The sequence below is a fragment of the Neocloeon triangulifer genome, unplaced genomic scaffold (assembly GCF_031216515.1).
Source record: "Neocloeon triangulifer isolate White Clay Creek 2 clone unplaced genomic scaffold, ASM3121651v1 ptg000006l, whole genome shotgun sequence".
Taxonomy (NCBI): Eukaryota; Metazoa; Arthropoda; class Insecta; order Ephemeroptera; family Baetidae; genus Neocloeon; species Neocloeon triangulifer.
This window is the reverse complement of record NW_026775549.1, coordinates 2,611,438-2,639,412: the sequence shown is the minus strand read 5'-3', so window position 1 is coordinate 2,639,412 and position 27,975 is coordinate 2,611,438. Positions and strand designations below refer to the sequence as shown.

The following is a 27,975-nucleotide window of genomic DNA, read 5'->3' as shown; positions in this document are numbered from 1 at the left end:
GAAATCCAGTCACAAGTGCGCTTCCTGAAAACTACAAACTAGGCGTGGGAAAAAATTAAAATTAATTAAATGGGCGGACACTTCTTCCGTATATGTACTGACTAAAATCATAAACTGATGGCTCGGCAACGAATAATACAAAAAACCAATTGCGCAGTTTTCACAAATGAGAGTCAAAAATGCATAAGAACAATAGGCAGTACATATATTCATATAATATGTGCATTCTGTGTATTCAGTATCTCCAATCGAGAAGGCACTTGCCGATACTAAGTGCTGATTTTTTCCTCACAATTATGTTTTATGCACGCTGTCCACAATAGACTTTTAATTCACGGTACTGATGTAACTGAGCTTGTTTGTTTTATCGTTATTGATGTGTGTGATCAGAGAGATATTTTCTTTGACAATCAATGACTTTGATACATCATATTTCAACCTTTGTACAAATGCATTAAATTTAAAATCGCTTTTGAGTATTTTTCTTCTCCTCCTTGCTACACTCTTAAAATTACAAGATTCTAATGCTTCAACACATTAGAACTAAGTATCTACAATTTGTCATCACTCCACACAAAATATATCGCATTATTATTAACAACTAGTTTTTAGTAGTCATTATTACTCGTCTAGTTTTGCAGTACCCTAGGTGTGATTTTTCTCTAGAACTACGTTCAGTCGTCTAACACCTCCATCTTGAATATTCTCCTCGGTGGTCGTAAGTGGTCATCCGGAGAATCATCGACTTCTTGACTGTTGGGGTAGTCGTGGTACTCATCCATCTGGAAATTCACATTAAATTTAATTTGACGTCAAACAGAAAAATAATAATTATTGCTACTAAAAGTAAGTTAAAAACTACAAAACAGAAATGTCACTTTTGGTTTGGATTCTCCATGCAGTTGAAAAATAGAACTTCTCATTCAATTTTAATTTTGCTTGAAATACTAAAACAATTATCAATTTTCTGACGCTGCTATTTGTTATCGCATGCACTTTTGAAAAATATTAATATATATGCAACATGTATGCTGATTTTTATAAAGTTGAAAAAAGTCTAGAAGGAACATAAGATATCGTGCAATTTGAACGTATCAGTAAGTATTGAAAATACCTCAACTTCATCGAACTGTGCAGATAAAGTGATAAAGTGCCGAAGATATAATTTGAATATGGAAATAAAAAAAATTACGTGTTAGTTTTACTCAAAAATAATAAAAATTGGTGCACCCTCTTGAATTCATGGATATTGTGGAATCCAAAAAGGCGCACATTAGTATAAAAACACCAACCAAATTTTTCTAAGATCTTTCTAATAGTTAGATCAAAGTTTTATGCCAAAATCATTAATCTAAATGTCTTTATGAGATTTTTTCTCTTCAATATCTTTAATTTGTTTGTAAAAATCGTATTAAAGTGTGCAGTTTTACACATAAGTGCGAGTATATTACAGCTCAAGAGCATTTGGATTATTCTTTTATTTAACGAGTATAATGAAGCAAAACTCACATCAACATCTGCCATCATTTCTCTGGTTGAAGCAGTGGTGTCGATCCTCCTGATTGCTCCCTGGTGGATGTCCGTGTCCAACTTGAGACACTGGAATCGCCTGAGCAAGAACACCGCAGGAATTGGCAAAACACCAACTGCAATGATGCAGATGGCGATCACCATGACCCAGTCTGGGTAAACTGTTGAAACTGTAGTTCCCTGAAGGAGAAAATTAAGAAAATGCCAATGTAGTTGCACGGAAAAAAGTTAAAATCATACTGTTGTGGCGTCCCAGGCTGAGTAGGTTGGCCGGTGCATAATCTTGTGCAAAATCGAAGCTGTGAGGATGCAGGTCATAATGATGGGGCCCAGGTAACGCCAGGTAATTTGCCAGTAAAGGCCAGGGCGGTAGCCAGTCATGTCGTAAATGTCTTTTGTGAACCTGGAAAACAAATAGTTTGATTAATTCAGTCGTTTTATACTCAATTTTCTTTAGTAAATTTAACATGATACGGAAGAAAAAAATAATTCAAAATATCACTCATTTTGTTTAATTGGAAGCTCGAAATTTAATTAAGTCATATAAAATTAGTACCTAATTAAAACTTACTTTTCGTGGCCGTAGATATACATGACAGCAATCATCTCAAGGAGGGCGATCACAACTAGACCTATTGTGCCAGCGAAGGAATCAAACAGAGACAACCAGTATTCTCCGGCACCAGTGCAGAAAATAAGCCCGACGAAGAAACAAATGATGCAAACTCCAGCTGTGAAAATAAAGGAATTATGCTACGCATATAATTATTTCCACAAATCGAACCTGTCAAGTATTGCTTCGGTATCCTCTCCCTGAAGAAGTCAATGTCAAAAATTGTGCACAACATCCCCTCCAAAATTCCAATTTGAGATCCAAGACCCAGCGAGAGCAGCATCAAGAAGAAAATAATGGCCCAAAACGGTGCTCCCGGAAGCTCGACAATGGCTTGTGTGAAAACGATGAAGGCCAGACCAGTGCCCTCTGCAGCCTTAAATTAACAAAAATTAATTATGCATTATTTAAAAAAGATCAAGTTAAAATCAGGTTAAATTGTATCTAATAAAAAGATAATTTATTTTTAATGTCACAAATTAACGTTTTAAATATTTCAAACAAAATAATGGTTAATTTTTAGTTAATTTTATAATTACCTGATCCAGCTCCCTTTCGAGACTGCACTCATGCATTTTCCACGTGTGCAAGACGGTTTCGTTAAGAGTGGACATGACCTGCTCGTAAACTTCGGTGCTGACATTGGGGGCACTTATCAAGTGGTGCTCAAACATCCGTTCCATGTTGCTGTAAAATAATTATTTCTTATTATATTTAAAAGTTCTATCGAAACAGATGAACTTTACTGTTCAATGCATCTGTCAACATTGGCCATAGCTTTGAAGCCAAGGATGGAGAAAATGACAACGCTGGCGTAAATGGCTGTGACTGCATTAGTGATGGACACAAAAACCACGTCTCGGACACAATTGTTGTTCTGCTGGTTGTAACTGCCAAAGGCAATCAAAGAGCCAAAGGCGAGTCCAAAGGAGTAAAATACTTGTGTGGCGGCGTCGAGCCACACAGTCGGATTTAATAATTTTTCAATCTGCAAGAGTTTTAAAAATTAAAATCAGCAGATATAAAGGGATTTTGAATTTTAAAGATAAGAATTGAATAAATTTAATTGAACAATTAAAAAAAAACATACTTTAAATAAAAATTAGTCGTTGTACCTTGGGCGTATACATGTGAATGAGCCCAGCAGCCGCGCCCTTCAATGTGATGCCTCTTATGAAGAAGATGGTCAGCACTACGTACGGGAAGAGCGAAGTGAAGTACACGACCTGTGGATTATGCAACCGGCGCGTCGTCAGTGAAGAGCACTTGGTATCTCAACGCATTTTGCTCACCTTGCCAGAAGACTGGATGCCTTTCATCACGATGAAGAAGACAACGGTCCAGGCGAGCAGCAAGCACAGGACGATCCACCACTTGAGGCCGCCGCTGTCATCCATCGACGGCGACACGTCCAGGGTCTGCCTGTACCAGAAGTAGGCTGTCTCTGAACTAAGCTCGCACTCCTCCACTTTGGTTCCATTTGCTGTCAATGGACATTCTGCCCACGGCAAAGGATACTGAAAATTGATATTCATACATAAGACATTACAGCTTAAAATTAAAGAAGATTGAGAAACATATTTAATGTTGCAAGTTTTATGCAACCTGGCAAAAAATTCTTCTGTTTGTAGATGTTTAAAATTACCAACTGACTTTTTTTTTGTCAAAAATAATCTAATAAGCATAAAAAAAGATAATTAAGTTTTGAATGAAAATATGTGGCATAATTTAATTTCCATTGCATTGGTTATTTGCAATAATAATTTTTGTCTGCAATTTAAAAAAAAAATTGATACAAATCGTACCATAGTAAATAGTGGTAAATAGTAAGACGAAGTAAAACTTTAATTTTCAGCGAAAAAATGCTCATAAATATTCAGCTAAAAATTTAGAGTACCAATTAAAGCAAACAAAAATTATAAAAAAAATATCGTTTTTATAATCACAATTGTGTAAAAAAAATAGCAGGGAAACTTTGATTTTTCTTTCAAATTGAAATTGAAAATGAATTCAAATAACTTTTTTCCCACTTAAATCAATATATCATTAAATTTAATTAAAGATCTAGCTAAAATGTTTTTTTTTTCATATTTGTTGGAATTAAAAATTGTTATCAAGAGCAACACAAAGTAAACTAATATATTAATTAATTTGTTCACTTCCTACTTCATTTTACGACGATGGTGAAATATTTGAGTAAAACAATTTCCTTCATTTATTTATGCAAGCTGTGCAAATATTTGCAAAGCTGGAATGTGCGCGCGCTCTATCTCACCTGGAACGAGTTGAACAAATAGTAGAAGCACCAGGTGATGATAACGTTGTAATAAAGGGCCACAAAGAAAGTGACCACGCAGCTGGCAATGCCCAGTCCTCCGAGCCAGGGGTGCACAATGTTCCACACGCCGAGGGCGCCTAACCGCTGCTTCTGGCCAATGCCGATTTCAACCAGGAACAAAGGGATGCCCTCGAGGATGAGCATGATGAAAAACGGAATCAGAAACGCGCCTAAAACATACAATAAAATTGGATGATTAGCAAGCAAACTTGTATAATTATGATGGTTTCCTTATTGATAAAATAATGTCCCGAAATTTTCATATTTATGTCATTTTTTTGTTCAACAAAACCCAAAAATAGGCTTTTTTTATAAGAAATTATTATCTTCCTGGAGTCAGTTATAAAAGTTTTTTTTTAATTAATTAATCTAGTGAAAGATTTTAAAAATATTTTCAGAAAAAAACAGCCAATTTTGATCTCAAAATTTACAAATCACGTTTCAAATGCTGAGTGAAATAAAATTTGTTTATGGTCTTAAATTAAAGTTAATCAAAAGATTGCTGTCAATATGGTAAGATGGCTAGAGCAATAAGGACTCTTTAAAATAAGTGATCTCTCGTTATTTCGTCACCACTTATAAATGATTTTCAATCAAAGGGTGAAAGCAATTGTGTGTTCAACTGCAAAACCCGATCCCCATTCAACAAAGACAAGGCCTTGAAATGAACAAATCAATGCCATTAAACAATATATGTAGCCAGTCAATGCTGATTAGATGATTACTTTGGATATTCTGCCAGAGGTGAGCGAAAATAAATTATTATTATTATTCGACGGCGCTGCGAAATTTAACGAGCAATTCACTCGCTCATGTGTGGGTAATGATCCCTCGAGAATCACACCGAGGCTGCAGCTGCCTCACTCTCGAGCAGCACAATTCGCACACGAGCCAGTGAGCAACTAGACTTGAAAGAGCGCATTAGAATATAAACGAGATTTTCTTCCGCGAACATGAATATTTCAGGCGATTGCAAATGCCTGAAATAGGCAGTCAACTCATTTTGATTGGATTTTTTTCTATGATATTTCCAGGAAATGCAGTGGAAAAAAATCCATAAAATATTGTCCAACGTCATTATTCAGTATTTGAAAAATCTCTCAAACAGGAAATCTTTGTTTAAACAGGAAATGCAATATTTTCATTAGTATTGGTCATGGTCAAAAATGATATGAAAAAATAACCATGTAAAATTTTTTCAATCATTACTAAAATTAAACGCGGTTTTATTAACAGAAAATTCCCAAAATAATTATTTTCATTTGGTGCAAAATTGATGAAATTGAAGTATTAAACTTTTATAATTTTCTTTTTTTTTGCTCATTTTTAAATAAAGAAATAAGAAATATTATTGTTTACTTAAATTATTCATTGCATCTTTTTATTTTAGTCATTCAATAAATAAAAATAATAATGGGTGCAATTTATTAATCATAAATAAATAACATTGGATCAAAATATAACCCGGATCGATTTCTATCAGGAAACCATCTTTATTTTTAAAACAGCCTTTTAGTCTATTGCACGAGCTAGGCTATTTTCGTGTCATTTGCATGTCGGAAGAGAGCGATCATTTGCATGGCTCGGCAGGAGACAAAGGGCTTAAGGCGGCTCGAGCATCTCATCTCTTGTGTGTTTCGTCTCCAGAACAGAATGACAGAAAAAACAACAGGAAACCGGTTCGCGGAATGCTTTCGTATTAATTTTTTGCCCCCATTCATCCTCCCCGCGAGAGAGAAAGAGACGCTCTCGCGCACAAAGGCTTGTTTAATTGCAGCGCGTCCAGACACAAGAGAGCGAAATGGACCAAAAACGCATGCGTGTGTTAAATGACGATCCATAAGGCGACGAGGATCGCCTTGGTGACGTTTTTAATTGGTTGGTCACGATAAATAATAAAATAGAATTATGTGATAATGAGCATAAAAGAGTTCAAGGGAAACGACGAAAGGGGATTCCCTCGTGGCAAGGTGAGATGCACTTTGCCTTTGCATGCGGTTTTGAGTTACGCCTGTCGGGTCGCCACAACTTGTCATAAAAAAACGGAACACCGGAAAAATTATAGATAAAAAATTAATTATAAGATATTGGCTGAAATGGCAGGAAACCTTTGTTAGAAATGTAAGTTGAAAACTGTGAATTATAAATTTTTTTTAAGAACATACATAATTACATAGTATATTTTTATCTAATTTGAAATATATGAACTGAATTTTAAACCTAATTTATTTCGCCATTATACAAATACAGTTTAAACATCCGATTAAAAATAAATTTTTTTTTAATTTGTGGACATCGATTTACAATTCATGCAGCAAATAAGTATTAAATTAAACTTTTAAAAACTTTTAAAAGGATTGAAGAAGTAATCTTTTTTTCAGATTATTGATTAAAAAACAAAAGGTATTTTTCTTTGAAAATTCAGCTCATATAATTCTTTTTAATAAAACGTGGGATCCCGCGGCTGTCGTGGGTTGCTGGTGCACATCAGCAAAGGGCTGCGCGCGCGACAACAAGCGCCGTGTTCGGCCGCAACCGGCAACACGACGCGCGGCCGCCAGTGGAAAATTCCATTCCTACGTCAACATTCTGCTCGGCACCAGGAGGAATGAACCAGGAGGCACCGATTTAGACCATTTTACAACTGCGGCCCCTCTTCCTTGAGCCGCGGCGCCACTCGGAATGACTAACGAGAGCTAAAAAAATGCAAGCACGCGACGCGGTCCTCTACTTTCCGGGACACGGAATATATAAATGTAAAATTAAAACTAAATGCGCGCCGTGCCAGAATTATTTCTGGAGTCAAAAAGAAGGAGCCAAGCTATGTGACTTTTGCGCCGGTTTTGCGATAATTTGGTGAGAGAATTCGCAAGGACAAGAATAAACTTGGTGCATGTGTGACTTTTAACGTTTCATGAGAAGTTCTTATTTATTAAGCATTGAAAACGAGATCAATTGGATTAAAAACATTTTGATTGAATTTAATTTTTTTTTTAAAATGATAAATAAATGCTGATTTAAATTTATATCCCAGCAAGTTGAGGGAACAGTAGCATCTGGTTGACTAAAATAGGTCAAGTCGGGTCAAGTGTTTTTTCAGTAGTAAATAAATAAACACAAGATTAAGATATTAAAAATCGCTAAAATTGAATAAAGAGAAAAAAAAGTAGAGAAAAAAAGTTAATATCTTCTGATTGTATTGAACAATTATTGAATTTTGCCACAAATCAGTTCTCAGTTCCACTTTTAAAAATGTTTTAATGGTGCAAACAAAGTAAAAATTAATTTTAATCGAAGAAAAATATAGAAAACTTCCAAAAATTCTTCAATTACAATTTAATCCAGGCTTAATCATGTCATCCAAATAAAAAAGTTGGAAAGACCAAACAAAAAGGAAAATCTCCAACTTTGACTTCTTATATCGTGAGGAAACCACATCAATTTCATCTAATTTCATTTATCTCCTCGTTTCCACCACTCAATCCTTTCATTTCCTCGCAGAGATTTCCGTCTTGTGTTGGTGACAAAGGCACGCCACTATGCATGTAAGAGCAACAAGATTAGGCGTGCGCGTCGCGATTGGGATTTTATTTGCGCCACTCTGGCCCACTCACTAACTTGATTTAAAGGAAAGTGCTAAGAGGTGGCGTGTTGCCCCTTCAAATAAGATCGTTAACGTATGTTGTGTGAATGTGTCGCTGGCTAGGCTTTCAGCTTCTACACACATGTCCTATGGATAGACAAATAAAAGTGTGTATACCCAAGCAAGTGCTCACACACATGTACATACAATCAAGTAGTGTGCGTAATTGTTTGGAGTGGGGAAACCCACACTCTATGTCAATGAAATTCCAATGCAATGAATGAAACTACACGTTCTTTGGAATCAATTATTATCAACAAATAAGTCAATACTGTGACCTAACTTTTTTCATAAAAATTAAAAAAATATATAATATATATTTAAAAAAAGCAATTAAAAAAAATCTGAAATTGAAACTGTCTATCATAATTTTATAATAAAAAGTTAAGTTCAAATAACTAAAGATTCTTTCTTTGGAAAAAATTTAAATATAGCTGAGAAAATGGGAACGTCATATTGAAAGAAAAGGGAAAATTTATGTTCTAAACCGCGTATATCCTGAGGTGCTAGATAAAAAGTGGGGTAAAAAAATTATCGCCGTGAAAAGTAAGACGCAGTTTAATTTCCTTTTAAAGAGATAAAATTTTAAAAGCGTAGTGTCGTTTTTTTTTAATTAAAGTGCTTTTTAATGATTAACGAGAGATCATTCCTGGAATATTTCGTTAGGAGCTCAGCGTCTTTGAGCTTTTTACACAAGTTTTGACTCGAAGCACTCATTTTCGCTGTTGCTGTCTCTGCGGGCGTCGCGTCGTCGCCACGCACAATTTCAATTTACGACCAGGTGTCGTATGATGCAATTCTTAAAAAAATCCCTCCTGCAGGAAAGAACGGCTTGAGCGATAACGCCTCCTTCTTTGCTTTTAATTTATTCAAAAGGAAAAATCTCCAATTCATAATATTCGAGCTCGTCCGGCACACGCGCGTTTCCTTTCCCCGGTTATTGCTTCTCGCGGGGCAAATATTGAACATGCACTATTTCGGGATTATGTGCCCGCTATTTCTGGCCGCGCGGCCAGAATTAATTTATTTGCACACGCGGTGCTTCTGCAAATAAAGAGAGTCGGTTAATCAAAACTTGAACTTGAAGTGTCAGAGCCATTGTCAATTCTTTTGAGCTTCATAACGAGTATTTTTAGTCCGTTCCAGCAATTATTATAATCCGAATAATCTTAACCCTGGCTTGATTTCCTTTTCGAAGTTTATTTTTTCATTGTTTCGATCTATTTTTATTTTTTAATTCTAAACTTTTGAATCTTTTTATTTCTTGCAGTCTTTATTTATGATGAGCTTTTTAATGATACAATCTCGCTCTTAGCACTGATAAAAAACTTGCACTTTTGCTTCGACGGCTTCGTACAAATTATGGCAAAGCCAGCCACCGTTAATCACTGAGACTTTGCCGCCTTTTGCGCATTTCACGTTAAGAAGGACCCAGATTGAATCTTTTGAGCTCGGGCGAGTCAGCAGCTTGAAGGCTCTTCTTTAAATATTTTGAAAAGGCAGTCTGCCTGTCTTCACCGCTCTATTCAAGCCGGCCTATTTTGCGTCAGTGCAGAAATGTATGTGTTCCCCACCCACCCACCCTTGGAGTCTTTTCGCAGTGGCTGCCGCTATATTGATTAGCGTGCTCCATTCATATAAGAGCTTCGATTTTTGCGTTTCAGAAAGCACCACCGCAGTGTCTTCGTGACGTCACGGATGCTGCACGGTGCTTTGCAAAATGAGACACCCACGCGTTTTCTGCAAAGAATTTTCTGATTTGTGACTCTTGGCAACGGACGCGAGTGGAGAAGCAAAATCAGACCGAATATGACGCAACGAGCACCATTCCCGATCGATTTTGCAATTAGATAAAAAGAAAATATTTTTTGCCTCCCCAGCAGGTGGCTGAAATTTATGTGTGTTTGCTCGGTGCTCGTTCGCCCCTGCCGACAAACGGGTAGGCAACCTGTTCGGCGTGGGTGTGCAGCAATAAGCCTATGTACGCTACCCTCGCACGCCCACACGTGTGTTGAATGCTAAGGGATGAATTAAATTCACCATCCGCGTGTTTGCAAAACCGCAGCAGGAAATGCCTGACAACCGCCTTCGAGCAGAATTCCTAGTTTCACTTGTGCAAAGAACACGCGGCTCAAATTAAATTGTCTTTGAAAGCTTGCGAATTCAGGGATTTCATTTTGGAAGGTAAAAATAACCACATATTTTCGAATTTTAAAAGGATTAATTTAAAAAATTACAGACAAAAATTTAGAAATAACCTTTAAAAACTTTTGAAATGAATTTCAACAATATCAATTTGATAGCCATTCCAAAATTGAATATTTTTTTTATTTAAAATAATTTTGAATATGAAAGCAATTTATGTCAACCATTCAAATAGGTATTTATTTTTTCTCAAACATTTCATTCATACCCCTTTATGAAACCAGCTTATTGCAAATCCGCTTTTGATCTCCCATTGAAATGTTCTCGGAATTATGGAAATGCAGGCGTGGGCGCGGCTTTCAAAACTCCATCGCGCTTTGCTCTCACAGCATTATTAGCAAAGGATTCCTATGAAATTTCAAATCACATTGCATTCATTTTGATTAAAATGCGCTCGCACGGGTTCTGTCAGCTCCTGGCCTGCTTTAAGCTTTTCGGAAGCGTTTTAATTCTCCTGCCAAAGGCCAGTGCGCGCCGAGACAATAAACCCACTAACCAGATTTAATTGCCGTCCTGCGGTGAAAAGTCGCGATTCGGATCTCCGCGGCCCAAGGCGGAGGAATGCGGCGCCAATTGTCGGGTTAACTGGCACACACTGATCAGCAGCCTTGATTGATGGCGGTTCTAATTGACTTTGCTTGACCCTGCTGATTGATTCGCAACCTGATTTTTTCAGTCCGCTGATGGAATTGCGCACCACTTTTGACTTTGTTCAACTGGAGACTATAATTCAAACGAGAAATTATATTCTGACATGACATAGGATAAGATCGATTTATTTTTTTCTCATCTCCTTCCCGAGTAAAATTTGTTGCGCAAAAGCAATATCGCGTGTCCGCAGCCAATTTTTATCGCGATGAATTATTCCCATAATTTTTGGCGAGCAGACGCAGACGACCCTCAAAAGTTGAGCCGCCAATTCATTTAGGATAGGAAGACATAACAAGGGCCAATTAGGCGCTGCACACAGGATCCACCGTGGCGGGTGCAAAAAAGATTTTATGGAGCTTCCTCTGGCATGCGATCTGCCTCCTTTCTTTTTTTTCTAAATGATAGACAGGTGCCGACGCCATCACGTGCATATAAATGGACGATTTGGCTCCGATTCTAGCCCCTGCAGACCACCACGCATACAGTATATAATTTGAGAGAGGCGGCACCGTGCTCTTGGCATCATAACACAAAAGGCGCCTCGGCTATTAATAGTGGACCAAAAACCTTGTCTCGCCTTGCCTTGGGCCAGGTTGCGAAAAAGGCTCACAATTTCTGACAAAAGGAGATATTATGTGCTGGGGCGTGTGCTAGAAAAGAAATTCCTTGGCGAATGTGTGAGAGATGAGTTTACACTGCAGATTCCACAGTTTGTAGCCTTTAGAGCGAGTATTTAATTAAAATAAGGCCAGCTGTTTAAAGGTCTTCACTACTAGAGCAAAATTCTGTACAATAAGTTTTAAATTATTTAATTATTACTTAGCAAAGTTCGGTATGAACATTATAATAGTAATTAGCAGTAATTTAGCAGTTGTTAAGAAGTTAACTTTTGGAAAATTTATAATTTTATTAAACTTTAATTCCATCCAGATGATAAAATTGCATTTAAAATTTCACTTCATACCTAAAGGCGTTTGAAGTTCAGTAAACTCATAATTATTTTTAACTTCTCACGAAACCACACTTTATGATCTACATTTCATGAAATGAACAAAATTTTTTATTCTTTATAAGTAAAATGAAATATCTTACATTTTTATTGCTGGCGTGTTACAATTATTTTATTGATGAATTCTTTTTTTAGAATTATACAACTTTTTCATTCGTTTCAACATGTTCACCGTATATGGGAAATAGAAACACCATCAATTGTGTTTCCAACGATTAAACAATAACTTTCTCAATTGTGATTTCTCAGTAATGACGCTGCTCTAAGCACTCTTTGGGTTTAATGACGTGATGAGTATTTGAAAATAAATAAATTAGCTGACCTTTCTTTGGCATTTAAGGCGAGAATCGACTCTCGTACAAAGGCGCAATTGCTGAGATGGAGTTTCCTTGTTCGGCAAATTGCCTTTTTATATTCAGCTAATTTTCAGTTCACTCTGACAAGGAAGCGAATTTCAAGCATTATCAGCAAATTACTCTTTTCAGTCCCTCGAGCATGCACCAAGTAAAATCACTTGTATATACAAACTGGAAGAGGAAGAATCAGTTTGGGCGGCGCCGCAAAGTCTTCCCCGGCAGTTAGCAGATAATTTGGCTGTCAAGGCTGCTCTGCAGGCGCAAATTACACCGGTTGATTTGCATAAGTTGACATTGATAAAGTGCGAAGTAACTCATTCGCAGCTCGTATTTCACCTCAAGGGGACAAATTATATACATATTTATCAAATTAAATGGCTCTAGAAATTAAGGAAGAAATCGATATTCACGTTTTTTCACGTGCCCATAAGTCTACGTGATAATCCCCATGTAAATCGGCTTAAGGTTTTAGCCAGTGCGATGACAGGCAGGCCTTGTCGGTTAATTGCATTAAGGCGTGGCTCTTCTGAATACAAAAAAGCTATACAAACATGATCATAACTTCGAACACGCGTACGCAACATAAATTAAAAATTCGGTCACGGTCTTTCCAATAAAATATTCCCTTATAGAGGCGAGCTGAGCTGGTGCTTCGGAGATCAAAGCAAAGTTTGCATTTTCTGTTGGCAAGCAAAAGTGCAAAGTGTGTTTGCACCGAGTGTAATATGAAAAGAGCATCTTGGGACTGTACGCTAATGTGCAAGAAACTCACGTGAGGAAAAATCGTCACTCCTTCTAAACGGAAATTGGATTAGAAGAAAAGCAATCTCCGTCGTATATATTTCATGTGCCAAGTATAATTCACGTCGGCGTCTAATTGTCGGCGCGTCTGAATTTAGTACGAGTGGAATTAAATTAGCGCACTCGGGTTTAACAAGCAGCTTTCTGGGAATTGCGAGGAATTAATCGATTTTCAGCGAACAGGCCGAATTCAACGAAACAATGGCTGGCCAGAAGCCGCAAAAGTGATTGCAGCATCACGTGAGCCCAGGGTGATTCTCATCTCTGGTCTAAATTTAGCGCCAGGACTTCTTGCAACGAGTTTCTAAAGCCGGTTCAAGGTGTGTTTACTTTACAAGCCATTGCACTCTCTCTGATTTGTGTTTACTTTCATATTTCCATCTTCTTGATTGAATCGAAGTGGCAATGAAAGCGAATCAAGCCCACAACAGATTGGAAAAACAGCGCTGGGCAATTTCAAGAGCAAATAACAGAATTTCCTCTTCTCTCTCGAATAATTCAATTTCGCTCGCGGAGCTGCTGGAATATCGATTTAAATATCGCATTTCGTCTCTTGATGCCACTCGACGCAGCTATTAGGCCCGCTGAACTAATTTAATATTCAGGTGTCAACCGGCGTTTAACGACTCACGGCCATGAAAGCGACGCCGTGCAATATGGCCCCTAAATGATTTACCGCCTGCGTTTAATGCTGCCGCTAATGTCTGTCGCGGAATAATTTACTTGCGTGTAAAATTACATGAAAATATCTCTGTGTATCTAATGTGATTAAAAGCCCTATAAACTGGGGCGTTCATAGCAAAATATTTATTAAACATTTATATAAATTATTTTTTCAGTAAAAATAGTTGAGGTTAAATTATGTGGAAAATATAGTAATTAAAAGCTAAAAAATAAAATAAGATAAGCTTCTGGTGAATTCCCAAATTGGCCACATACTTTAGAAGTAAATTTAGTTTTGAGAAAGTTTTTTTTTTAATTTTAACTTCATAACTAAACCAAATATTTATTTCTTGAAAGTCTCAATTAAAAAATTTATTTAAAAAGTAGCTAAATATTCAAATTGAAAAAAAACTTTATCTTTTCACTCCTTTATTTTAAAATGCCAAAAATTAAACTATATATATAAATTAAATTTTTTGAGTTTCAAACATTCAAAATTCAAGTTTACCTCTCGCATAAGCAATAATTATAATTTATATACTTTCCAAAGCCATCTTCAATCAATACTTTTTCAATATCGAGTCTCGGTGTTTGTTTCTTGTGCTTTTCAAACACACTCAAAACTTTTATTGACTTAATCGAAATGATGCCTGCGCACAACCGCGATCCAATTTGCCACACAGACGTAATATTAACGACAGCTCACGTCGCTCTCAACATTTTTATTTCCCCTGGAGAAAAACCCACCCGTCACTCTCTTTATCTCGCGCTTGTAAATTATTTGCACTGTTCGTCACAAGGTGTGTGCGAACTAACGCGAGGTGCACAATTACGCTGACGAGAGAGAGTTTGCACTTTTTTCTGTTGACAATGTACGCCAAGTACCAAAGCCGGAGGAATCTTCGGCATGTGTCAACATTGTCTTGTTTGCATCCCTCCGCTGTGCTTTATATTTATTTCTCTTCTACTTTTGTGCGAGTGAATATCATTATTCATTCGAAGAAATGAGAGTTATGGATGGATAGACCAGGCGTGAAAAGTCGGCGACATCAAATGAATCAATTTGTCAAACGGGCGGCCCTGCTGGGCGGATGCTCTCGTAATTAGAGAGACACGACCTAACACCTCTCTTGTTGCCAAATTTTCAAATAGCAAAGGAGTTAATTAAACACAGGGCACCTGATATGGGTGCTAAAATTGAGTCTTCAGTGTCAAAATTGAAATCTGTGTTGCCAAACAAAATCAATATAAATTATTTTAAGATTTTTTCCAATCAAAATTGCATGATGTATAATAAATAATTTTACTCACAATCAGTAAAATCTGTTTATATAAACAAAAAACAGTAATGTAAATCAACGTAAATTTCATAATAAAATTTCAATATAAGTAAATTATATTCAACTAAAAACCATGATCATATGAAAAATTAAATTAGAAAAGATTCTAGCATAAACTTAAAAGTTCATCAGCCAAATTTTAAATTCAGTTTTGCCTAATATCCATTAATTATCAAATCAATTACGTATTGCGATGTATTTTATTAAAAAAAATTAATAATGATAAACTGCTTGCTTAATTTAAGATTATTTTAAATGTTGCCAGAAACGAATCATCCATATTTTCATTGTTGACTGAATTTCACCATTTTAATTTCTACAGAATATTTAAAGAATTTTAACCATATTTCTCCTCTTTGATTATTTCACACGATCATAAATTTCTTTGGAAACGAAATTAAAACCCAGTAAGTTGAAAACTTTAAATGTTTGACCTCATAATTTCCTAGCGCCAGTGCCAACTTTTATCGTATTTTCGTCTGGCGTCGTACATTTGTACTGATGCAATTCTCCGAAGCAAAAATCCGACCCAGGGGCGGTAAAGTAAGAGATTGAAATATTGAAGACGCGCCGTTTCATGCGGCTGAATTATTCGTCTCCAGAGGCGGCTTAAAAACCGGCGGCTCTATTTTCAACTTCGCGGTGCCAAGCGTGCCAAAGCAAGTTGAAATCAAAATGTGTGTTTTCATCGGCCCGATGATGTCACGCACTCGGCGCGTTCATTCATTACTTGTTTATTTACATTCGACGCGTTTCTTCCGTCTCGAATCGAGTGAGACTCGTTGCGGTAAAAAACAAGTGAAATCAGCTGCCAGTAGACGCGAGGAGGGTTTTCCGCAAATCCGTTTCTCACCGGCGGCGACGAGAGAGACGCAGTGGACTTAAGGAGCGTGAAGTTGACGCAATTCGGAAAGTGGCAGACAAGGCCAATAAAACATAACTCGATCAAGCAAGCAGGCGACTGCGGTGGATATGGATGTGTATATAAAAATAAAGTACACAAAACGTCGAGCAGGCAGCGGCAAAAAGAAGCCCACAACTATCCACAGTCGCCGGTTATTGAATTAGAGAGACGCGAGAACACGTATTTATTATTATTTACACGATCAGGTCAAACACCTTGAAAATGCATTTGTATTGGCATTGAAATAAATATTGCAAGCTTTGCACGACTATTGACATTTGCGTGAAAACCTACGAGAAAATTCACATTCGATAAATAAAGTTGAAGCTCAGAAATGTCAAGAGGAAATGAGTAATTTTTTGGGATCTTTAAAAGAGCAGCAAAGACTTTAAATGATATAATAACAAAAAGTTATATTTCAAGGAAATAGTCGCTTATTTTTATTTATAAAATTGTCATGAAATCGTAAAGTGAATTGAAATTTTTATATTAAGTCAACAGTTAACTAAGTTAACTACCATTATTGAATAAAATTCATTAAAAAAATACATGAATGTCATAATTATAGCAGACACTTAATAATTGGATTTTAATTTTAATTAATCCTTATAAATTTCATAATTGGCAAAGAAAAACACAAAACGAGCTCTAAACTTTCCAGATTATTAAAATCAATAAATATTTATTATTTTATTTTTTTATGTCATGCATGTTTTCTTTTCCACCTTTTTCAATTGATAATTTCAGAACTTTAGGGCGAGCCTCCGAGAGTATCAGCGATCGAACTTGGTACCAAAATAAATTCCGCGACCCAGCACATGATACGATTTCGGCACTGGGCTAAATGGCAAAATCCATATGAGGGTGGTCCATTGTGTGTTTGAGTGGGTGGGCGGCGATTTTTGGGTGGCAGACAACTGCGCCACCAGTGACGTCACGCCAGGGGGGCACATCCATTGCTCAGCCCTCGGAATGGTGGGTTAACACATCGATATTTGGCCACTCTCTACCCCAAATGACGTCACTGCGACTGGCGCGGCTGACTTTGAGAACTGATTTAAAATTCCACGGCAGGCACTCGCGACCGCCTCACCAAAATAAACGGCCGCCACCTGACTACTTGGTCCGACTGCTGCTGCTCGTGATAATTGGATTCATTATCCGGCCGCTCCGGAAAAGTGATTTTGGGCCGAGGTTTAATCTAGGCTTGTTTTACGAGGGCTGCTGACCGTGCATGTTTCGTCGCTGCTGCACCATCTGCAGATACATTTCAGCTTTTTTTATAACCGATATGAAAGTTTCTTGACATATTTCCCAAGTTGATGCTGAAATTCGCGAGTGTCATTCTGACGATTGTGTGCAAATTTATCAGTAAGCAATTGAGCGTGAAAACGGATACGGGCAGTGGAGCTGCAAATTTGCCTACCCACGCAATCGGAGAATTGCATCGATTTTGACGTCGTTAATGTGGTGGCTGGAATAAGATTAAAAGTTTTTGGCGTATCTGAGCTGGACGAGGTTCCATTTCGTTAATTGATTGGCCCAAGAAGGAAAACCAAGTCAGCTTCATTCGTAAATAATTCAGGAGAAAAGTACTGAAATTGAAAATTTATATTCTTGCATTTTCAAGTTGTTCATTTTTTGAAAATATTTCAATAGTAGTGCAAATTTTTCCACAGATGTCTTGGCAATATTTATGTATTGATTCAAGAAAGCGATAAAATGACGACAATTTCATGACTGATGAACTCATTTCTGCGTAAACTTGTGTTCCACGGAAAAGAGCTGCACCCTTTAGAATTCTCATTCCAGGGAAAACAATTTGCTCTGCGCCAGAGTGCAATTTGCTGTGAAATTTTCCGCCGCTTTGAGTCGAATTAATGCACCTGGATGCAGTGAGCTCGGCCTTCACGTTGCTGCACTAGGTTGACCCAGTTGCTACAGTGCATGCTATCTCCATTTATGCTTGGATTCAGCTGAGCGACGGTCAGGGACAGGGTTCGAGACCCGGCCGCCGCCGCCGCGCTAATCAAGCTGATTAAAGCGGATGGACCGAGGCGAGTGCTGCTTTTCCAGCAAAAAGCAACATGACACCGCAGACGCTTTTTTATCGCAAATGCTACAAGCGTATACCTAATTTACACAATGTGCTCATGCGAGGGAGAGGAAAAAGCTAGGCGGCGAATATCTTCCGCCCGCCACGGTAAATATTTACATTCCGCAGTCTATTTGTATATCATTTATTGTGATAACAAAGGAGTGGAGCCGTGAAACGGCGGCATTTATCTGGCTCTCACCGCCGAATATTGCGCGCCAGTGTGATAATTTTCGGCAACCCGCTGAGCGAAATGCGGTGACATAAATTATTGCCATGGCGAAAGATGGTCATGCAAATTGGCTAATGGGTGTCCGTGTCATGTGCACTCCCATCGGACTTAATCAGGTTAAAAATATACACGACGAGGGTGGCTTGTAAAGGTTGAGGTTAGTTGCGTAACAAATAATGACGCTTGCTTTTTGCAGACCTTTGGGTCAATCAAATAAAATATCGCATATAAATGGGGAAAATTTATTTGAATAACTTTACTATTCCCTCTCGTGAAATAAAAATAAACTAGCGGGAAAAAATATTATAATATTATGGTTGCTAAATTTGATCTTTTAGCACAAAGGTAGGAAAGAATCAAATTTTGTTTTAACTTAGTTAATTAAACTTAAGTAAAAATCGATCATTTGATATTAAATATTTTTTATTCACGAAAAAAAGCTATGACACTTTTTCCCGCACCTTTTAAACAAAATTTGAATTTTATTTTTAAATCTAATTTTCCAGTTGTTAACTGACCGTGATTTAAATTGAATCAAATTTTTATAATTTAATATAGTACTAGAGAGGGTATCTTGAACAGATAGATTGGATTAAAATTATCATCTAATGCGTCTTTTGGAACTACGGTTGTTTTTATTTTTATTGGTATTTCTTAAAATTTATATTTTATTCAGTGACCCTTCAGCTGTTCGTGTATGTATTTGCGATGGCAGAAAATAAAAAGAGTAAAAAAATTACCCACTGCATAGTGTACCGCAGCCAAAACACAACTTCCATCGTTCTCTTTTAGGGCGCACGTTGTACTTGCTGCTCCACAAATAAAGAATCAATGTACATACATAGATGAGCCAGCATTTTGAGCAACTTGTGTGTAGGTTGCTCAGAAGAGCCAGAGCACCGCAAGCGAATTCGCTGCTCCGTACGCTCTCTTGCAATGCTATTGATTTTCAAGCAAGTACACACAGAGCACAAGTAGCACCGGTGCTCATTTGAAGCGGCCAACGGGGTTAAGGTGGATTATCACAGAGTGTTGCACTCGCAAATTACATCAATTAATAGTATATATAGTAAAGGAAAAGGCCACACCATCGATTTCAAGGGCCTGTTTGGTACTAGGAATATTTAGTTTGTCAAAATTTATTTATTTTGAATATACTATGCGAGAATATCCAAAAAAATTTTGTTAATGTGCGTGGTGAAAAAATTTTACAGATAATTGTCAAAGGAAAAATCTCAACGGGATTAGTTAAAAAATTTGGTCCATTCCAGTCAACGTTTAAGTGGTTTGCAATAGAAATATTCTCTTTCGGTCCACAATGATGTTTTAGACGATTTTTTAATTGGCCTTGTTGATTTAAATCGTGCTCATATGGTGATTTTTGACGTGTTTGATTAATTAAAATTTGTAATTCCCTGCAATAGTTATTTTTTCATTGTTGTTAATTAAAATGATATCAAAAAATTAAGAGCAATAAAAATGATAGCATGCTTCGTTAAATTTTAAATCTCATTGCTAGCTTAATTTAAGAACGCAAATTGTGCAAATTGCACGTGTATTAATCATTTTTCTATAGTACTAGCGATTAAATTAAGCAAAAAGCTCCAATTGCTGACAGATTTTTTAATAAAACGAGTTAAATCGATCCACACATTATTCGCAATGGCATTTACCGCAGGAATTACGTTCACCTCAACGGGTTGAATCGCTCGAGCGAGAGTTTGGCAAAAGTTTCTCGTACCGATTTAGACGAATGCGTCAAATAAAAACAAACAAAATCTACAAAGCCAATAAAAAGCGGCGACTCCAGCAGCGACCCCAAGAAAAGCCCCTCTGTCCAATGAGTACGTTCGACACGCTTGGAACTCAATACACACCTTCCCGCCCTGTAATTTCAGAGAATTGCAAATTACCAATTCAACACGCACGAGACATGCAAAGTGCCGAAAATAATTATTCCTTCGGACACACCTTCAGCAGTCACGAATAAAATTGAATGTAATTATTATTTCGTCGAAAGCGAGACCTTCTTCTTATGTTCTGACAAACCCAATTGCAATTTTTTTCTTAAATGTCGTCGCCAAGCCGCAGACGAAATGGATATGTGTGAGGGCGGGGGTAGGAGGGGAAGCAAGGGTTTACGAGGGCGGTGGCGCCGATATCGATTTTCGCCGATTGCACACGCACGTGTTTTGCTGCCCGCGTGCGCTGCCTGCGCACCGCTCGATACCACTTTATTTTGATGCCAGTGACACACACACAATTTTTATGTGAATATAATTAATGCGAAGCGCATGTCGCTTCCAGAACTTTTCTGTGGTTGTTTTGGAAAACAAACCAGTGCTCACCTCGCAACCACGTTATTCCCGTAAAGAAAATTCAATAACAAAAATTTGCAAAATTTTCGCATAACTATCAGTGCTATTTTTATTTCTAACCAACGACATTTTCCTCCTCCGCAGCCGTCGATAATCGTACGTGACCAAAGTGGCTGACGTGGGCACCGTGTTTATGTTTTAAATTACATCTATATGTATATGTAATTTTCTCGTGATTGGCAGACGTCCAGTTTTCTTTTAGCGTGCGATGGTGCCAAAGGATTTTTCTAAATGGGCTTAGAAAAAGAAATATATAAATATAACTTGCTAATTTGGTAATGAAACTTGGCTGCTTATACTTCAAATTTGTTGTTTTCTGAGAAAAAAATGTGTTGAAGCACTTCATTTACTGACAAATTAATTATATTTGTGAGAATATTTAATGCATTTTTTTAATTGGGTACATAATTTTATATTTTTTTTTTATTGGGCACCAGATTTTATAAAAATTAGAAACTTCATTGAATTCACGTTCAATTAAATTCATCACTTCTTACCATATCATAAATTTATGCTGATTTTTATGAAACTACTAAAATAAATCAAGCATTATTATTCTTGAAGAAAAAATATCAATCATTATAACTGGCAATGATGAGTTCCGGAAATAAACTGTGCAAAAGTTTGGCCAAAATAAATGAACAGCTATTTCCAAGCCCTCGAAAACTTTTTATCACTCCGAACTTGAATCAATTTTATTTTGAAGCAAAACTTTTGATTCGTCGACGATGAAAGTTGATTCTCGCAAAAATCTAGCTTATCACTAAACGCTTAGGGCTCTCGGGTTAACCCACTTCCTACAGCGATAAGCACCCCAAATCACGGCCTAACCGATAAAAACGGAAAAAAACAGAGTCAATCGATTTGCCGGCCGGGGTCACGATCGACCCGAGCACGTGCATTTTGTTTACATATGTACATACCTCCTCCGTTCTGCTGGCAGAGATAGGGAAAGCGCCAAATGTTGCCCAGCCCGACCGAGTAGCCGATGATGCTGAGGAAAAACTGCAGCTTGTTATCCCACGCGGCCCGCTCCTGCTTTTCCGGCAGGACTATGGTGACTCCGACTCCGGAGCCGTCCGAATCGATATTCATCGAGTTGAACTCGTGGTGCTGCGTGCCGTTGTTGCCGTTCGGCACCTGCAGGCTGTTGTTGGTGCGGCCCATGTGGGCACTGCCGCCGTCCTTGTTCACCATCGTCAGCGGCCCACCCCGTTAAAATGTCTTTCAGACGTTTTGTGTGTTCGCGCCGAGTATTGACGTGCGTTCGTTTTCTCCGTGCTGGTCGCGCGTCCACCCGGGTTCGACTGAGGCAGGCACTCCGCATGCTCTGCGCCCGCTCCCGCCGACCGCGGCGGCCAATCGCGGCCCGCCCAGCGAGGCAGGCCCATCTTTGAGCGGCCGTGCAAAGTGCTCGCGCGATTCGCACGCGCACCACCGCGAGGCACCGCTCTCCGGCTTCAGAATCTGGTGCTCGATATTGCAATAAAAGCCCCTTCCTCCCCTCCTTAAAGATACATTCATACGTCGCATCTCGCTTTATGTTTGTTTGATTTATTTTCCGTGAATTTTTGCGATAGGGGTGTGGAATTAGATACACCCTGGGGGAAGAGTAAAATCAAATCTAAAAAATTAAGAGTGTATTTGTGTCTCTGTGACTGATTATTATAAAAAATAACATAATATACCAATTTTATGCAATTTCTTGACATAGGGGTCCTGCAGGTTGCATATCTTTTTAATTTGGAATATCTGCCCAAAATGCATTTTTATTTCCAAAGGAGTTCATCGAGCGCTTCATAAAATTTTAAGAGTAAATTCAAATTAAATAATAAATTATACTTCATTCTTTACATAAGTTAATGAAGATAAAAACATTTTTTGGTCACTACACAAGGTAAGTTCTGCTGATATTGAGAAAAGATTTACTACTTTTTAGTATTTAATAAAAAAATTCGAGTAAAACCCATAAAAGATAAAAGTACTAAAACAATTATTGATGAATGTTACTTGCTAGACAATTATATTTATTTGGAAAGTGAGCAGTAAATAAAGAACGAATCCAAATTTTTTTGAAATATTGTTCATTATTTCATATCTGATTAGATACACTTTTGAAAGAAATTCTTTAAAGTTAATAATTTTTCTTCAATTTAAGATAAAAAGATACAATCTATTACCAAAATTTTAAGAGCGTAAAAAATTGGAAAGTGTTATATATTGTGTTAATACATAATTTATTGATTTTTTTCCTTTTTTTCATTGCATGGAATGAAATTGAAATCAAACGTTAATTTAAAAGTTATGAAAGAAAATCTGGCGATAAGAATGATAAAATTTAGGATATTTTTAGCTGATTTTTAGTTTCAAGCAACACATTTTTAACTAAATAAAAATAACCGAGTCAAGGTGATTGACGTTGAGACAGTGTTTTTATTTGAGGGGCTTGCGAACTGTCCTCTTTCATTATTCCATTTTTTTTTTAACGTACGTCTTTGAAGCCGAAACTATGAGGTGCTTCCAACTAATTAAGCAGCGGTCGCCAGTTAGAAAGAGTCGCTGCTAAATTAAAAGAGTAATGGTGGAGCTGAATATCTTTTTCTGCGACATCAGCTGCTCCAACCCTAACCCAGTTGGTAAAAATATGTAACTGGCTTTTGACACAGATATTCGAGCCAAGCCAACCCCTAAGTAAAAAAGCAGCGAATTCGCATTGATTTTCAAAAGAAAGCAATAGTTTTTCACGGTTTGAGTTTGAAAAAGAGCCAACGCAGGTGATAATGATCGCGCGCTAATTAAAACGGAGAACTGCGCAGTGCACGGAATTATGCAAGGCCTTCCATTCATGCAGCGCCGAGAAGTTTGCGAAGAGAGTGGGTGTTTGTTTTTTGCACGTCACGTGGATGATAACGAGAGCAAATGCAGAGGTGTGTCTAGCAGTGACGCTTGCGAGTTGCAATGCGAAGCTTCTGCTAATTTCAAGCTTGTTGGCGCCGCGGTGACGCACTTGCCATTTCACCTAATTTTGACACTGGATTTTTCCACTGACCCCAGTTATAAAAGCGTTATGTATGAATACAAATGTAATAAAACTGAACATTTTGTTATGTAGCAACTGTCAAGCAAGTGCATAATGTAAACTAGAAATTTCTATGGTAAAATACTGAAATCTGACAGTACTCTAATATTATTTACTTTCTGTTTATTAAAATTGGAGGATATTTGGATATTTTACTAGTGTGACAGTTGAGGTATTAATTTATTTGAATTAAATTTCATTTAAAAATTTAATAAACAATTTTATTTTAATATTTAACTATTTATTATTTATTTTGTAGTTTCTGAAAGAAAAAAAAATGACCCTGATAAAGCCCTTGACTGGTCATTAACCTTATCGAAGAGAATACAGCATGATTTCCTCCTACGTGAGCAAGGACGAGCGACGGAATGCCCAATTATACACGACGAGAGCCAATTGTTTGCGGAGAGCTTGAGATGCGGGAAGCTCACTTTGGCACACCCAAGTGGGTGGTGTGCGAAGTAATGGGCTAGGCTGGTACATATAATGCCCATCCGTGTATCGACCGCGGCGCATGAAAGGCCGCAGCAGGGGCTCGAACCGCGACCTACGCAGCAATGGTCATCAACCCTTTGCTCTTGGCCCGAGCTCAAAGCCCACTTCTCCACTATTTGCACCATTTATTTCGCTCCCTATGGTCTCTAAAACCTACAGTAAAATTCACACTTGAAATATTTAAAATTTATGTTAATTGTTAATTTAAATTAATTTTTAAAGTGATTTTTCCAGTATACATGTTATTGAATATTATATAATTTCTTGATTTCTTTATACTTTTTAGTTTCTGTTCTTGAAAGATATTGATGAGCATTTATTTTTATTTAATAAATTTCAGTGCTTATCAGGTGCTTATATCATTCATGACGCTATGTCATTTGCATTTAGGAAGGATTAAACCGTAGAGATATTAAATTTTTCGTCTGAAGATAATTTTTTCAGCAAAAATCAATCCCTATTGTAACTAATTTTCCAGCATTTAATTTTTAAATTTTTTGCTGATATAATAACTTTTTTTAAATGAAGGGAAATTAGTCAGGATTTTAAAAGTTAATTTAAAAAGAAATTTTCTCATTATAGGGCAGTATTCCATTTTTTTTTGTAACTTAAAGATCAAGGCTTAATTTTAGAACGACTGGTAATTTAGAGGTACATAATTTTTTAACCTAGTTTAAGTTACGCCTAGATTAAAATCAATATTTTTTGGAGCATTTCTTTCAATAGGCATGACCTTCTCCCAAAATTTGTGAAGTATAGATCATTCTGTTTCCTGCTCGCTAAAATGTCAAGAGTTAAGTGAGTTAATTAATATTCATCATGCCATTGTTGACAAATCCCACCAGGGTGCCACGACTAAAGTACAGCTAGGGTTGTGCAAACTGTCACATTTGTGTTAGTTTTGCTCTCTATTCGCCAGTATTTGCATTTGCACATTTCGCAATCACTTGCGAAATTTTGCGGATTTTGAACTGCAGAATGAACTTTGTCTTCCCTTTGCAGAGTAGAATGTCAGGGTTTTGGATCGAGCAGCCACATCAGAGCCAAGCGTAAATCAAGTTAGATTTTTCCAAAAGGAAATTTAATACAATTTAAATAATAATAAACTATATGAATTTCTTACAATATGATAGTAAACTTAATTTTAATTAAGCATATTGAATTATTCTTTAATTATCAAAGTACTTATCAAATAATTAAAAATTCTAATTGTATTTTATGAATTTTTAGTCTGATGACAAAGTGGAAACAAAATTATTAAAAGAATAAGTTCTTGTTATAAGCAAAAAACTTTGTTTAAACAAAATTATGTAAATTGATTTCCCGTTTTGCTTTTTAATAAAAACTAAATCAATCAATTTATAAAAAAGTGGCTTAAGTGCACATAATTATTACATTTTGGGTTTCCTTTCAAACAAGAAAAATATTCTTGCCGACGACGGTTTTCACCCAAGAAAATTTGTATGTATCAAAGTCATGAAGCTCAATTAGTATTTTAGATCAGATTCCTCCTTGATAAAGTTTTGATGAAACCTTAGACTCTAGCACGTAAGTGACTTGACAAGTTTTAATTGCAATTATATACAAGTTCACTGGATCAAATTAGCGCGTTCTTCTTTTCTCGTGAGGAGGAAAATTTATATTAGTCCAACTGATTCCTCTCTATGACCTTTAATGATTCTCGTAAGAAAATGCGCTACTTCGACCATTAATTTGACCCTTGAGAACCTTCTTTCTATTTGGTTCGCATGAGCTGATGACTCAGAATCACCGGTCAATGGAATTGAACTCAAGCTCTGCTCTACAATGCAATGAAAGCTATCGGAACAGGAAAAATGCTAGGCAATAGTCAAATTATTATGGAAGTGCGCCGTGCGATCTTTGATTATAATGATACACCTGTCTCTTTTTATGTAAAGAATTCAATTTAAAAATGATTCTAGTCAATAAGAGAAGGAAAAAAACTTTTATTCTATTTTATCTTGACGTTGGCAAAATCCTTTGGTAAATTCGACAGAAATATATCACAATAAAAATGAATGAATAAAAAAAATCAAGTTAGGGTGAGCAGCTAACTCCACTTTGTGGGTGGAAATATTTGATTTGAATTGATTTTAAAGGTGAACATTTAGAATAAGAATTCAATTGTGGAATCCTGACACTGTCAATGAGAGCGAGAATCTGCCAATTAAAAAAAGCAGTTCTTACTTTTTCGTTAAAAGAAAGAATAATTGTAAAAAACTTTTTCATTTTGAAAAAAATAATTTTCAATCCTCCTCAAAAAAATTTAACATTTCATTGGATATGTGAACTTTTTAAAATTTTAACAAACTGTTCTTATTTTTCATCGCAAATCGAAACATGGTACGAAAATTTCCAAATTATTCAGCGATCATAACTTTCAAATAATGAGATTAAAGTGGCAAAACTCAACTACTGCAATTTTTACAAATTACGACCCTCCTCAAGAGTCATATTTAATCCCGTCTAAAAGTGTGGGCAGGGAAAGGTTACGTCATTCCGGGACTGTGACGTTGTTCGCATAAAATATGCACACGCATTCTGCACAGACGCATCAACCTGCCATCGATTTTGCCAACGCTGCTGGAGTGCACTTTCCGACAAACGAACCCCGCCTTTGAACCCCTAAATAGGCCGACTGAATGCCCATACCTATGGCCATCTCGCGAAGATGGAGCGAACTTTAGTGAGGCCAAAATGTTCCTTCGCAAAAATAATTATTATTATTAAAAGTCGTTATTGCTATTTTTGACTTTTTGATATGGTTTATATCGTTTATATTATTTATAATTCATTGTTACTTTTATCAAAATTTGCATATTCATTTAAATTGTTCATGCACAGCAGAATAACTTATTATTATCTATATTTTTACAAGAATTATCGTTTCCAATATGAAATTTTCTATTCTTGTAAAATTAAATTATTCATGAAATTCAGCTTATTAAATTAATTTTATGTAGGGAGGAATGAAAATTGGCAAATTTAAGTGTGCAAGAAATAAAATTGGTTTTTTTATGTGAATTTTTAATACTTCATTGCAAATATAAAATGCAAGTAATGGTTATTTTTAAAGAAATAATCTTAACGTAAAAAACTTAAAAAATAGTTAAAGGCATAGACTGGTTGCGGAAAATTTATGTCCGTATGTACCTTGTCCAAGCTTGTATGGAACAGCAGAGAAAATTTCCGCAAAGTACATGTACCAGACAGAAAACAATTAATCATAACTGAATTATGCACATTTTGTAATTATTGTAAGGACACAATCCTAATCCGATCCAGTTTGCAAATACAATAAACAATTATTAATGAGCAATCATGAAAAAATTAGTTATCATATAACTTTTACCGATCAAACAAAACGCAAAAAAAATTGTTTTTTCTTTCTCGCGATTGATGTGCAGCGAAAGCGTCGCCAATTTCTTTTCTGTTAAATTTTTATCAGATTTTGATCACCCAAGATTTACTCACCTTGAGTTTCCGGGTTCATCCTGCACTTGCTTGGTATGGGAAATTCCTGACGTCTCTATCATTTTGCCACAAATATTTTCAAGAAAAGTCAAAATTCACATTACTAAACTAACACACAGGATCCACGAGTTCCATGCCAAAGACGGAG

The 27,975-nt window shown here is 36.6% G+C and overlaps 2 protein-coding genes across 4 annotated transcripts in view; both read right to left on the bottom strand.

Annotated features, from left to right (window-relative positions):
- LOC132194290 (barrier-to-autointegration factor) overlaps window positions 1-27,975 on the bottom strand; it is a 295,962-nt gene that overhangs the window by 248,354 nt on the left and 19,633 nt on the right. The window lies entirely within an intron of this gene.
- Window positions 217-27,975, bottom strand: LOC132194182 (sodium-dependent neutral amino acid transporter B(0)AT3). 3 transcript variants are annotated; one of them, XM_059615314.1, is made up of 12 exons: window positions 27,828-27,975; window positions 4,419-4,651; window positions 3,436-3,660; window positions 3,259-3,369; window positions 2,890-3,131; window positions 2,683-2,830; window positions 2,315-2,519; window positions 2,102-2,261; window positions 1,771-1,933; window positions 1,510-1,710; window positions 1,115-1,129; window positions 217-782 (listed from the first exon to the last, which is right to left on the bottom strand). In XM_059615314.1, exons 1-12 carry the CDS (start codon window positions 27,844-27,846, stop codon window positions 675-677), a joined length of 1,830 nt encoding a protein of 609 aa, XP_059471297.1. In that variant the 5' UTR covers window positions 27,847-27,975; the 3' UTR covers window positions 217-674. The 3 variants fall into 3 exon arrangements, with proteins under 3 accessions (XP_059471297.1, XP_059471295.1, XP_059471296.1); XM_059615312.1 differs by lacking the exon at window positions 27,828-27,975 and adding an exon at window positions 21,682-22,086; XM_059615313.1 differs by lacking the exons at window positions 1,115-1,129; window positions 27,828-27,975 and adding an exon at window positions 21,682-22,085.